Source organism: Etheostoma cragini, chromosome 3 (genome assembly GCF_013103735.1).
Source record: "Etheostoma cragini isolate CJK2018 chromosome 3, CSU_Ecrag_1.0, whole genome shotgun sequence".
NCBI lineage: Eukaryota > Metazoa > Chordata > Actinopteri > Perciformes > Percidae > Etheostoma > Etheostoma cragini.
In genome coordinates, this window is record NC_048409.1 from 11,505,256 (window position 1) to 11,517,792 (window position 12,537).

At 42.4% G+C, this 12,537-nt stretch overlaps 3 protein-coding genes across 7 annotated transcripts in view; 2 read left to right on the plus strand and 1 right to left on the minus strand.

Annotated features, from left to right (window-relative positions):
* LOC117941857 (inositol-trisphosphate 3-kinase A-like) overlaps positions 1 to 4,632 on the plus strand; it is a 16,035-nt gene extending 11,403 nt beyond the window's left edge. The window contains exons 3-8 of the mRNA XM_034867028.1: positions 215 to 314; positions 428 to 641; positions 971 to 1,175; positions 1,777 to 1,878; positions 2,325 to 2,396; positions 2,551 to 4,632. Coding sequence (XP_034722919.1) covers positions 215 to 314; positions 428 to 641; positions 971 to 1,175; positions 1,777 to 1,878; positions 2,325 to 2,396; positions 2,551 to 2,760 — 903 coding nt within the window. The 3' untranslated portion in view covers positions 2,761 to 4,632. The remainder of the gene's footprint in view (positions 1 to 214; positions 315 to 427; positions 642 to 970; positions 1,176 to 1,776; positions 1,879 to 2,324; positions 2,397 to 2,550) is intronic.
* A 995-nt stretch (positions 4,633 to 5,627) lies between these two features.
* c3h19orf54 (chromosome 3 C19orf54 homolog) lies at positions 5,628 to 9,730 on the minus strand. 4 transcript variants are annotated; one of them, XM_034867032.1, is made up of 7 exons: positions 9,417 to 9,730; positions 9,078 to 9,260; positions 8,217 to 8,285; positions 7,521 to 7,645; positions 7,005 to 7,134; positions 6,792 to 6,862; positions 5,628 to 6,191 (listed from the first exon to the last, which is right to left on the minus strand). In XM_034867032.1, exons 2-7 carry the CDS (start codon positions 9,245 to 9,247, stop codon positions 5,854 to 5,856), a joined length of 903 nt encoding a protein of 300 aa, XP_034722923.1. In that variant the 5' UTR covers positions 9,248 to 9,260; positions 9,417 to 9,730; the 3' UTR covers positions 5,628 to 5,853. The 4 variants fall into 4 exon arrangements, with proteins under 4 accessions (XP_034722923.1, XP_034722921.1, XP_034722922.1 ...); XM_034867030.1 differs by having other exon boundaries at positions 9,078 to 9,274; positions 9,424 to 9,728; XM_034867031.1 differs by having other exon boundaries at positions 9,078 to 9,274; positions 9,417 to 9,728.
* Positions 9,731 to 10,168: 438 nt separating this feature from the next.
* Positions 10,169 to 12,448, plus strand: snrpa (small nuclear ribonucleoprotein polypeptide A). 2 transcript variants are annotated; one of them, XM_034867906.1, is made up of 7 exons: positions 10,169 to 10,252; positions 10,551 to 10,631; positions 10,749 to 10,921; positions 11,011 to 11,187; positions 11,803 to 11,979; positions 12,083 to 12,171; positions 12,267 to 12,448. In XM_034867906.1, exons 2-7 carry the CDS (start codon positions 10,559 to 10,561, stop codon positions 12,424 to 12,426), a joined length of 849 nt encoding a protein of 282 aa, XP_034723797.1. In that variant the 5' UTR covers positions 10,169 to 10,252; positions 10,551 to 10,558; the 3' UTR covers positions 12,427 to 12,448. The 2 variants fall into 2 exon arrangements, with proteins under 2 accessions (XP_034723797.1, XP_034723798.1); XM_034867907.1 differs by having other exon boundaries at positions 10,195 to 10,252; positions 10,556 to 10,631.
* The last annotated feature ends 89 nt before the right edge of the window (positions 12,449 to 12,537 follow it).

Consider the following 12,537-nt stretch of genomic DNA (forward strand, 5'->3'; position numbering starts at 1 on the left):
TGTGTGTGTGTGTGTGTGTGTGTGTGTGTGTGTGTGTGTGTGTCTTTTAATGAATAATCATTCTCTTGCCTGTACAGTATTTAGCTCAGTGCTTTATGGTGACCAGAAAAGAAACACTCGCACTGATTAGTCAGAGCATCAGATTTATCATTTGTGCGACAACCCGCACCTTTTTGGAACTAGACGATGACTTTCTTTGATGTTCCTTTTCCAGAATAAGTCCTGGCAGAAATTGAAGACCATGGTCCACTGGTCCCCCTTCGTCGTGTCCTTCAAGAAGCGTTACCCATGGGTGCAGCTCGCTGGTCACGCAGGTATGCATAACGATACATAGTTTGCTTAACTGTATAACATCCTCAGACTATTATTTTATCATTAGCATTATTTTATTTTCAGTCTTAATTTTTTGGATGTCACCTACTCCAAGGTAACTTCCAGGCTGGGGAGTACGGACGCTTGTTGAAGCGATACTGTGAGTGTGAGCAGCAGTGCCTACAGAAGCTGATGAAGGACACTCTGCGCCCCTATGTACCTGGTTATCATGGGGTAGTACGGAGAGACGACCAGGACTACAACCTGATGGATGACCTGCTGGCTGACTTTGACTCGCCCTCCATCATGGACTGTAAGATGGGCAGCAGGTAACTGGGCACAGGATGAAAGAAGCGTAGTTGTGTGGCAAACATTTTCCAGGAACTTTTTGACAGCAGGAGCCATTTGTTCTTTTATAAGATGCAGTCAGTCTTGAAAATGCACACTTTGTGTACACATATAAGCCATAACACAGTTTGCTCACATTAGTTATCTGCCTCGCTATCACATTTACTGTATATTATAATAATAATAATAATAATAATAATAATAATAATAATAACGGTGTTGGTAGTTGCTTTACAGGAGCTAAATTAAGAGAAAGAAAGAAAGGGAGTGAAAAAAAGAAACAATTAAACATTAAGCCTTTCCTGTTCAGGACGTACTTGGAGGAGGAGCTGATAAAAGCCAGAGAGCGTCCCCGTTTGCGGAAGGACATGTACGAGAAGATGGTGGCAGTGGACCCCGGGGCCCCCACAGAGCAGGAGAGGGCCCAGCTGGGAGTCCTCAAACCCAGATACATGCAGTGGAGGGAGACGCTCAGCTCCACAGCCACCCTGGGCTTCCGCATTGAAGGCATTAAGGTCAGAGGTCACCCTGGACACGCAGCCCTATGAGCATGCTTGGCTGTGGTACTCGGGGCTAGTGAGGCAACAAGAAGTTTCTAGAAGAATAAACCAATGGGGGGTAAATATTTATCAGTCAGTTCTTTGGATGGACCACACACACTGGAGAGGAAATGGAAAACAGTTTTTGGGCTAGATGTGCAGCCATAAAGGGGACTGTTTTGTTCTTTAAAAGATAAATCCAGGGATGGTTTTAACTGTTATAACTGTAGATTTGCATGAACTCAGGCATGAATGGACGTATCTCATGACAATGAGCATTTAAAGCAGCAGCTTTATTTTATAAGTGTAAGCAGCCAAGCTGTGGCAGTGAAATCTATATTTATATGGAAGTATTTGTTGTTGTTTCCCATTGCATCGTCACAAAAACACAAAAACCTTAGAGCACATTTACTCAGGGTGCTGCACTGAAGACTCAGCAGGTAACAGAACTTGCAGCTGGAGTAAATTGGGAAGCTTTAAATAAATAGCTAAATTGAAATATTGTCTCTGTGCAGGTAGAAAAAAAGCAATAAAAGGGTAGAAGAATAATAAATCTTGTTTCATTTTTTCCCTTCAGAAGTCTGATGGAACTTGTAACACCAACTTTAAGAAGACGAAGCACAAGGAGCAGGTGATGCAGGCCTTGAAGGACTTTGTAGCTGGCAACACTAAGATTCTGGTATGTTACTAGTTCTGCTGCTGTTACTGCCCGTGTTTATAGAAAAAAAGAAATGAAACGGCAAGGATGCCTTTTTTTTTAAGTCCAACCTGTCAATGGTTACCTAGCAACAGGCCCTGGCCAAGAAATAAGTTGGCGTACAATCCCCTCCATAACAGCAAACTGTTGTTTAATATATGTTTTTTTTTTTTTTTTTTTTTTGGAGCGTATGTATCACACAAACACAATATAATGTTTTGTTGGCTGATTCTGTTTTCAGTCTTTATCGTAAGCAGTGTTAGGATCCGGCTGTAGCTTCATATTCACTGTGCAGACAGTGGGTTTCCAAACGTATTACAACAACTGCAGAGAAGCATGCAAGGCCTTCGGCTGTGGGAAAGAAGAACATATATTTATGTGTATTTTTCAGATGCCCTACATCTCTTTTATTTTTCTCTTTTTCTTAGAAACTCTACCTGCAACAGTTGGAGGCACTTCGATCCGTCCTTGAGCAGTCTCACTTCTTCAGGACACACGAGGTGAGACACGCTGAAAACCCACTCCGTTTTGATGATATCTTAACAAACCTGTTGGTAGAGTTTAAGATTTTGTGATAGGATGCCATAAGTTGCTTCTGCATTGAATCACTCCCACATCTGAACTCGCCTGTCTCACCGGTTTCTCTCATCGCAGGTCGTCGGCAGCTCTTTGCTGTTTGTGCACGACGCCTCGGGGAACGCTAGAGTGTGGATGATAGACTTTGGGAAGACTGTTCCCCTGCAGGCCCCTCTGACCCTGGACCACAGGACCCCCTGGATGGAGGGCAACAGGGAGGACGGCTACCTGTGGGGACTGGACAACCTCATAGACATCTTCAACAGTATGCTCCCACAGACACCTTGAGTGAGGGACTCGGAAGACTCCAATTAAACATTGGTTAATGTCCAGATGGTGGAAGAGATACAAGATCAGGAGAGTTTGGAGAAAAGAATCAAAGATTACACAACGTGAGATTGAAAGTGGAAGGATTAGAAGAGGGCCACCGGTTTGGTTTCTATGACCCACACAATGATCCAAATGTTTTCTATCCCATGTTACTTGTACTTAAGAAGAGGATGAACAAAGGCAAGCACATGGTTTCTTTTGCAAAATGTAGGATGCCAAAGGACGACTTTATGCATTATGCTCCATCTGTGGAACTTGGGGACAGATGACCTGCGATGTGTTGAGGAAAACGCTAGTAGGAGGAGAAAGGGGGAGAATGAAAACAGAATTGTAACTTTTGTTACATGGGACTGTGGAGAGTACGGTCCTCTGGATTCATGGACCTCCATGTCACCTTTTCTACAAAGACACACACATTGAACATGGCTCATCTCCCTCAACATCTCCCTCTGTTGGTTAGAGTTGCTCACAGCACACTGCAACCACGAAGTTGATACAGAGGTGTGAAACCTTTTCAGCAGCCTTTGAGCAGCATTGGGTAACAGGAGTTTTATTCTTGTCATGAACCAATTTTGATGTTATTGTATACAGTAAACACTAAAACACTGGTTGGACCCCATGTTAACTAACTCAGTGTGTAAATACATTTTTATTTAATTTTTGTTTGGCCAAGGCATACCCTCCCAACTTTGTTTGTACAATTTCTGTGCCTAGATATGTTTGATCATTCCAGTGCAGTGGACTATTTTTCTTCCAAAGAGGCCACCCAAGTGTGAACTGATTTACAATATAATCCTAAAGTTTAACTTCTTGCAGAAAAGCATTTTCTAAAGTCTGAAGATTTTTGTATGATAATGCAGTGAAAGTTTTTTTTTTCTTTGTTTTTACTGTGCAGTAATCCGCTTGGCAGCCATGTTTTGTCTGGAATTTGTTGCACTATGAATCCTCACAAAGCCATGGAACAAATCAGACGGTGCCTTTGTCTTAAGAGTGGGGAGCAGCAGTCAAGTATCGGGTTTACAGACACAGACATGTCGACGTTTATCACATGAATTTAATTTGGTAGCATTTCTCCCTGATTAATGTTGCTTTAGATGATCAGATTAATCAGATCAGATTGCTTCAGTTGCTTGCAGGGAGTAAAGCAGTGGTGTGTTGGGTGAAATGAAACTGGAATCAGTGATTAATCTGCAGTCTGTTTGGGCTTTTGTGAGGTTACACTTATTTTCCAGCATACACCTGATCTTTAAACTGGAAATGGTTGATGCATAATTGAATACAAGTCAAAATGTCATCTAAATACATAAAACCGGTTTGTAGGGTTTGATTTTTTTGTATGCAGAATGTAGTTTACAAAGAAACAACATTGTTATATTTATATAGAAAGTCACGTGACCATAGGTTACATTTCATGATTGGAATGCAGCCATAACAGTCTTGAGTCTTCAAGATGTCCTTCGTCAGTGTCAGGCTTTGGGCGTGTAAGTTAGATAAACATCTGACTTCATGAAATTGGAATTTAAATTCAGTTTTTCCAGTTCCTGAGAAGTAAACCTACTGGGAGAGGATTAATAATCGGAATAATCTAGTGTTTACAAAGTGTTTTGTTTCTTTGCCCACAACTCCTCTAGATTTGTAAAATGGCAAATTATCAGGTTTTCAGGCTGGGTGCTGCATTCAGAAAAACTGGATTCATAACTACATTTTGTATTTCTTTTTTTAAAGGCAGTGTATTTTAAAGTTGCAAAGCACAGAAATACCTTTGAAAATTGATGTTAATACCCTGCTTTGGCCATCTCATGGATTGCAATAAACTGGAAGTAAGAGTTTTCAGTTTTTGTTTTATTGCTCACTAAACACACAACTCGGATCATACACAGCAAATCTCAAACCTACACTAATTTCAGTGTTTTAAGCGTCCAATATTGTAAAAAGTGAGTTAACATGTCTTATCATAAAGAACTTTGAGATGCTATACAAATACTGTAAAAGTATCAAAATGCTCAAATCACAAAGAAATCCTTTTCTGATTTGAAATGCATGCTGCCCCCATTCAGGAACTGCGCCTTTAAGTGAGCAGTCGAGACTTCTGTACAGTTGTGATGTCACTACTGTACTACATACAGGTAGAAAGGCTGCCACAGTGCCGTGAGTCGTTTCTCAGCTGCACTGACGGTACAGAGACAGCGAGAACACAGATGCTGAGATGCTCTGTTGGCGCACCGGTCTCTTTAAGTCCCTTCCCGAAAAAGACTAGTCTGCTCTGATTGGTCAGTGTTTACGGATCTCTGGAGTTTCCACGTCAGTGCTCTGATGTCACTGTCTCTATGCAGCCAAATCCTAACTGCAAGAGTGTATATAAATGTAAATGGAGTGAATTTACATAGCACTTGTCTAATCCCAACGACTACTAAAAGCTCTTTACACGGTACAGGAACCATTCGCACACATTCATACACCGGTGACTGCCAGATATGATCAGACAAACATTCATGCACGTTCACACACCGATGGTGCCACATTGGGAGCAGTTTGAGGTTCAGTGGTACGCCCAACGACACTTCAACGTGCAGATTGCTGAGGCCAGGGATTGGTAGACGACCACTCCACCAACTGAGCCTCAGACCAGCATCCGATATTGATGTATATGAATACATGTCTTTTCTCCATCATATTAACACTTGGTAAAGCAGTCCTACTAATTTTACAAAATCACTGCCTGCAAAGGGCCTCATAACTAGAAATATTAAAAAGACTTCTAACCCAGAATATGTAGCTAGTGTACTTCATTTAATATTAAATACTATCACATCACATACCCCAACATCAGAACTCTAGCACAGTCCTGTATCATTACTCTAAAGCCCTTTGGGACAAATTCCAAAACTTGTGGAAGTCGGGCAGTTCCAGATTTGGGGTTTAACTGTGGTATTAATCGCATTGGATTGGATGAGGGTACACTGTTACGCCTCTCAACAGATCAGTGTGTTAGGAGTCTCAGAAACTGTCGCTTGTTTACTTAGTTTTACAGATAAGAGTAATGTGTCACACTCATTGTTGCTTCTGTGTCCTTGTGTGGAGCAACACCGCCTTTCCAGCCAGCCCAGCTTCAACCCCTCCCTGAGGAACCACGTACTGGGTCCCGTCATTAGCTCTATGAGGGTCCATCTTCTTCAGCTGCTGGTTGCTCTGAGCTACGCTGTCCAAGCTCCACAGCTGGTAGTGCAGACTTTTGCCCTGCTTAGCCAGGATGTAGACCTCTTTGACCGCTTTGCTACCAACAGGACAGGAAAAGCTGCTGTCCACGGCAAGGTAGAGCCAGGGCAGAGTGGGATCAGGCTGAATGTGCTCTTTGCTTACGCTCCCCTGGTCCAAACCGAGGAGAACACCTGGAACAAAGACGTAATTGTGGCAGTAATTGTGGCATGTTGATGTTTTTAGAGAGCTGAAAGGTGTTTCATAAAGCAAGATTACCAGTTTACCAGGTTTATTTTCAGATTATTCTATCACATAAAAGTGGTTTTAAATAAGTCTAACGTAAGTTAACATTAAAATTGCAGTTTTGTCTTCCTCCACAGCGCTGCGGAGGAGGGTCTGGCTAGTGCACACAGCATTCTAGGTTGGGAGAAAAACATACTCTGGTTTATTGGCATTTCAAAACCAATCATAGTTGTCTTGGGCCGTGCTAAGCACCGGACAGAGCCGCGGTGCCGCTGCAAAACAGCTTCGGGAAAGAACATGTGCATGTTCAAAAGTTGTTTTTTTTCTGATTGGACAAATAGTCAAGCTAGCTGTCTGGATTTAACCTGCAGAGATCTGAGGAGACAGTTAACCATAATCCTCATAAATCCACCAAAGATTATAATTCCAACACAAAGAAAGCGGAAGGTGACGGACATCCGGCCGTATAGAGTGACATCCGGTGGAATTTCCAGTGGCAAGGGACCAATCCCGGAAGTGGTACGTTGTGGATCTAGACTACATCTTACCTGAACCAACGGCCCAGTGTGCCCTGTGTCCGCTGCGCTGGCACGGCTCATGATTGTAGTCCTCATCATATCTGGACACGCTGTCAAGGACTCCTGTCTTGTCATCATAAACTTTTCTTTTATGACATAAGTAGAAGTAAAAAAAAAAACACAAACTAAAGAATTTTCTTTCAGAACACCCCTCATGACGATTGTTGTTTGGGTCTAGGATACGGGATGAGGACAGGCTGTCTCCCCCACAGGTGTGCGATGATGGCTGCAGCATTGTTACCACTTAACCCCCCTGACAGCAGCTCTGCCTTACAGCCACAAACCTCCTCTGCCAGCAGGGCCATGTGGTCAACTGACCAAATAAATGTTTTAATGAAAACCAAAAAACATCACAAACAGTGTGAAATGTATTTTAGTTGTTTCCTTGTGAAACACAAAGAGTGAATTACTACTAATAAACTGATTTAAGTTGCAAATCTGGTCCTAAAACTGCCACATGTTTTAATTACATCCTACATCCGGAGTTTAATGTTATAGTTGAACTTCTGAAGACACCCAGTAATGTCAAGGGATGTATTCAACCTTCAATGCTTTTAATGCCATCAGAAAACATCTACAGCCCTTACTAAAAAATGTAGGGATCCATTACATAAAACACCCCCCTCTTTAAGTCCCCACTCTGTTTCTTTTCTACACGTTTTGAAACAGACTGACTCAAAAAGAGTCCCACTTTGTTACCTGAAAACATTTCCCCCTGTGCTGTGTATCCCCTGCTGAGAGCCGTCTGAACAACAGTTTCCATGGCAATACTCAGCTGGGGCTGTCGAAGGTGAGCGGACATCCACAGAGCCACCAGGCCACACCTGAAAGGTAAATGAATAACAGGCTCACAGTCTCACCCGGGCTAATATGTCAAGATTAATGACTTAAAAAAGGTGCTCTAAGCGATGTTGGGTGATGTCACTTTGAAGTTCAAACAAAACGGAGGCTAGCTCGCCCCTCACTCCTCCTCATTGCACCCAAACTCTTCTACGCACCCAACCCCTTCTACGCACCAACCCCACCCCCAAATCCTTCTTGTCAATTATTTGTTGGAACACTCTTTATGCTTCATGGTGCAGGTTGGCGCAGATAGTTTTTGTTGCCGTGTGTGGACCCTGGGCAGTCTACTGTTTTTTACAGTGTGTTCTGGGGACAGCTAGCTTGCGGATAGTGAGGAGATGTTTGTTGAATGGGACAAAAAATGTAGCCTAAAAAACGCGTGACTTTGCTGAGAGCACCTTTAAACATGAAAGCATTCAGGCCCAACGAATAACAGAATATCCCCATTATACACACAACAGTTGTTATAACAGTGTTGTTTGTGTTACAGAATTGTAATGTAGATTTAGGTGTTGACACATGCTAGTCTGACACCATAGTTTGCTGACGTACTGTGGACCATCTTGAATGAGGGAGGGCACATATGTGTTCACCAGTATCCACTGCAAGTCCTTCCTAAAACTGAACAAAAACATGAATGCAGAAAACATAAATACATATTATTGCATTCCAATCAAGTTGAACAGCTCCTGCAAAAGCCGTTTTTCAGGAAAGACATGTTTACGCTGCTTTTCCTATTATTACAAATCAAGACGTCTGCTATGAAAAAGTCCTATTATCTGAATCCTTTCTTTGTGTGGGTTATAATATTCAGATTTTTGTTGACTTTGTATCAGAGAGAGATGTTAATTCAGCTGTGCTGTAGTTAGTGTTGATTCAGGATTACATAAATTTAGGTGTTTCCAATCGACCTTTATATACATGTAGATGAAAAAAATATTTGGAACACCTTTGATTATAAAGCAGTCCAGTGTAACACTACTAGTGCTAAAACTCAATTACTTAATTAACTGTTAAAAAAGGCCCATCACAATGTCTTATAGCCTTAGGTAACATCTTTTTTTGCTTGTCTTGGACAATCAACAGTGAAAACCCTGCAGGCATCCAGTGAACTATCCCATAAGACAAAGAAAAGCGAGAAAAGCGAGAAAGCCTCAAAACGGTCAAAAGAATGTTTGGCATCTGTCCTTTATGATAAATCGATTATTACAATAGATGCAGGTTTCTTTTTTGTGACTTAAATTAATTACCACCATTATGTTTGCCTCAACTGAGGTTACAACGCCTCTTTGTTAATGTCAACAGAAAAGTAAATGTTTAAAGCTCAGAGCTCACCTGTGAATACAGGGAGATATTAGTTAGAACATCTGATTCCAGACAAAGAGATAACCATGATCTTATTTGAAGTCTTACCTGCTCTCCCTCTGACTGAGCAGTAAGCGGGCCTCTGTATGGTTCCCCTCCACTGGACTCCTGCAACTGGCTATGGTCTGATACAGCTTCTTCTTGGCCGGTGTGGCTGGAGGAGGTGGTGGCCCTGGAGGAGGAGGTGGTGGTGGTGGCAGGGGGGACTCCACTGACATCTTGTCTGCGCTCCTTATGGATCAACCCTTAACAGAAGTGGTAGCTTAGTTAATATGTTGTGCATATTTGCAAAGGGGTAAGTTACAGCATCTCTTGACAATTGCCAACACAAACTGTAACTCATACTACTACCTACCTACCTACCTACCTACCTACGGGCCGGGCCACCCTTCACCCTTCACTCTCTCCTACCTCTTGCAACCTAGCCAGCTCTGACTGTTGCCAACAAGCAGTGCGGAAAGTGAGTGAAGTTATCTTTTCTCGGTGTTGAATGCACTTTTTGTTATAGAATCTGAAGTACAACAATATCATCCTGTTAAGGGATATTGTTCCCAAAAGTAATTAGCTCGTTATTTTTCACAAACTAGCTAGCTCATACGCCCACTTATGAAGCTAACACAGCGAGCTTACAGCCCTGTTTTGCCCATGTTTGGCAGCGTCTTCTTCTTCCCTTTCTTCGTGAGTATGGCTCATACACCAAAAGGTCACACCGCCCTCTACTGATACTGACTTTACAGTACAAATCCTTCTTCTTCTTCTTCTTCTTCTTCTTGTATTGGGTTTAACGACATCCGAAATCCAAAACTTTACATTGCTGTCATCTCTCGAACCCCAGAAGAACAAGAAGCTTGAGGCATCTAATCATGGAGGAGCATTTGCTATTACCACATTGGGGGGTAATTTGGTTTCAGATATAGACATTTAACAGCAGGGTTAAATACACTCGGGTCCAGTAGACCCGGAAACCTCATGTGCAATAGTTTTTTTTTTTTCTTGTTTTTTTTATTCAGAATACAAAACAAACAAGGCAGTAGAAAAACAAAACCAATTTCTAAAAATACTCAAATGTAATAGTTATGTGCATAGACATATAATAATTTATATGTCTATGGTTATGGGTAGGAGGTGTTTAGAGAAACGACCCGCCCCCTTTGTGTTGTTTATTATCGCGAGATCAGATCACGGGATTTGTGAAGGCCGGGGATCTCATTCATCCTTCCGAGGTGAGTAATTCTTCGACAAAAACACGTTTTGTTGTTTGTTATTAAAGCTTTTGCAAACCATTTATGGACTTAGGTAACCTGTTTGGACGTTTTTTGTTAGTTTGTTAGTGCAATAGACTAGATACATAGAACTAGTAAGCTAAAGAATGTTAGCTATAGCTAGTAGTTAGCGTTTAAGCTAACGTTCACCCCACGTTATCCAAGTTGGTATGGCTAGAATGGTTGTAGCTTGTCGGCTGCTTAGTGGCTATTCATGAATTACCCTAACTGATTTGAAAGTAATATTTCTCATCTGCAGGCTAGAAAATGACTACTCCGGACGTACGGCTCAACCATACAATCTACATCAACAATTTGAATGAGAAAATCAAGAAAGATGGTAAATGAATCATTCTAACCTTCAGTTTCTGGCTAACGTTACATGTAAATACACAGAGCGCACATAGAGCCACTACAATGAAACTAATGGTGTCTTGACGTGTTCGTGTTTCTGCAGAGTTGAAAAAGTCGTTGTACGCCATCTTCTCACAGTTTGGACAGATTTTGGACATCTTGGTTGCACGAAACATAAAGATGAAGGGGCAGGCCTTTGTCATTTTCAAAGAGATTAACAGCGCTTCCAATGCTCTGAGATCCATGCAGGGATTTCCTTTCTACGACAAACCCATGGTATGTTAATCAAACCGTGAATAGCGAATACAAGATGCCATAAAGCATACTAACTCAAATGTAACGTCTTCTGCATATCTATCCTACAGCGTATCCAGTATGCCAAGCTGGATTCTGACATCATAGCTAAAATGAAGGGGACTTATGTGGAGCGTGACCGTAAAAAGGAGAAGAAGAAGATCAAAGGAGCTGATGCAGGTGGAGCTAAGAAGGGTGTCCCTGGAGCTGGTGGACCCATGGTTGCTGGGGTACCGACTGCAATGCCTGTAAGTAGGGGCCATAAGGGTTTTATTTAATATTTCATCAATTTGTAGAATTACTGTTGACAACCACTATTGTGACATAGCAGTGGGGAACAATTGTGAGGTCCGGGCTACTGGATGAAGATGGATTTGCTTTCGGAGCAGGGATAGATATTTAGGGAAGTTCATTCTCAGACCCAGTAAAATTCCATGGAAAATGTCAGAACTGTTGGGTTGTGAATGCAAGCAGATACATCGCAGGGATAAGCACTTGGACTCCTTTTTTATGGCATTGCCATGGCAAGTGTAAAAAGGTGAAAGGTTTCTGAATGTGGCTGCATGTGTGAGTAGTGAAAATCAAATCAGGTAACCAGGAACGGTTGGAAAGACGCTTAACATTGTAAGACTGATAAGAGTGAATCATTCAAGTAAAAACGTACTTACCACGGTTGGTCTCCATCTATCCATGCAGGTAGATATAAAGCAGACACTAAATTTCAGTTGAGCAGACCAAACGGTAGCATGCAGGCTCTCCAGATGCGGGTGGAGATCATTGGTTTTAGGAGGGGCAAATAAGTTTGGGGGGAAATGTTATCTTAGCTACTGATGCACTCCTCACGGTTGTACTTCACTCATTAGGGAATGCCGCCCATGAGCCAGGCTCCCCGTATGATGCACATGCCAGGCCAGCCGCCTTATATGCCCCCTCCTGGCATGATGCCTCCTCCGGGGATGGGGCCTGGTCAGATGCCCCCTGGTGCCATGCCTCCTGGCCAGATGATGCCCGGACAGATGCCTGGACAAATGCCCCAGCAGGTTTGTGTGTTCTGATTGGACATGTTGTCATTTGATAAAATGAAATGTTACCCTTTTGTCCCGGTGGTTCTTTTCTGACCTCTACTGTCTTTCATTCTCACAGGTTGCGGAAAACCCTCCCAATCACATCCTCTTCCTCACCAACCTGCCAGAGGAGACAAACGAACTCATGCTCTCCATGCTCTTCAACCAGTCAGTAGCAACTTCTTCTCTGCAGTTCATTTTGCATTTGTCTATTTTTTTTTTTTTTTCCGAAACGGACCTGACTGTGTTGTTGTTGTATTCAGGTTCCCCGGGTTCAAAGAGGTGCGTCTGGTCCCTGGTCGCCACGACATCGCCTTTGTGGAGTTTGAGAACGACGTGCAGGCCGGCGCTGCACGAGACGCACTTCAAGGCTTTAAGATTACACAAGCGAACGCCATGAAGATCTCATTCGCTAAGAAATAAAACCTCCAGACTGGTCTTTTTCCTACATGCACACACAGGTCTTTTTTTTAATGTACAGCAGTGACCTGAACAAAAAAAAATGTTTTTAGAAATTGGCATTTGCTGTTTGGG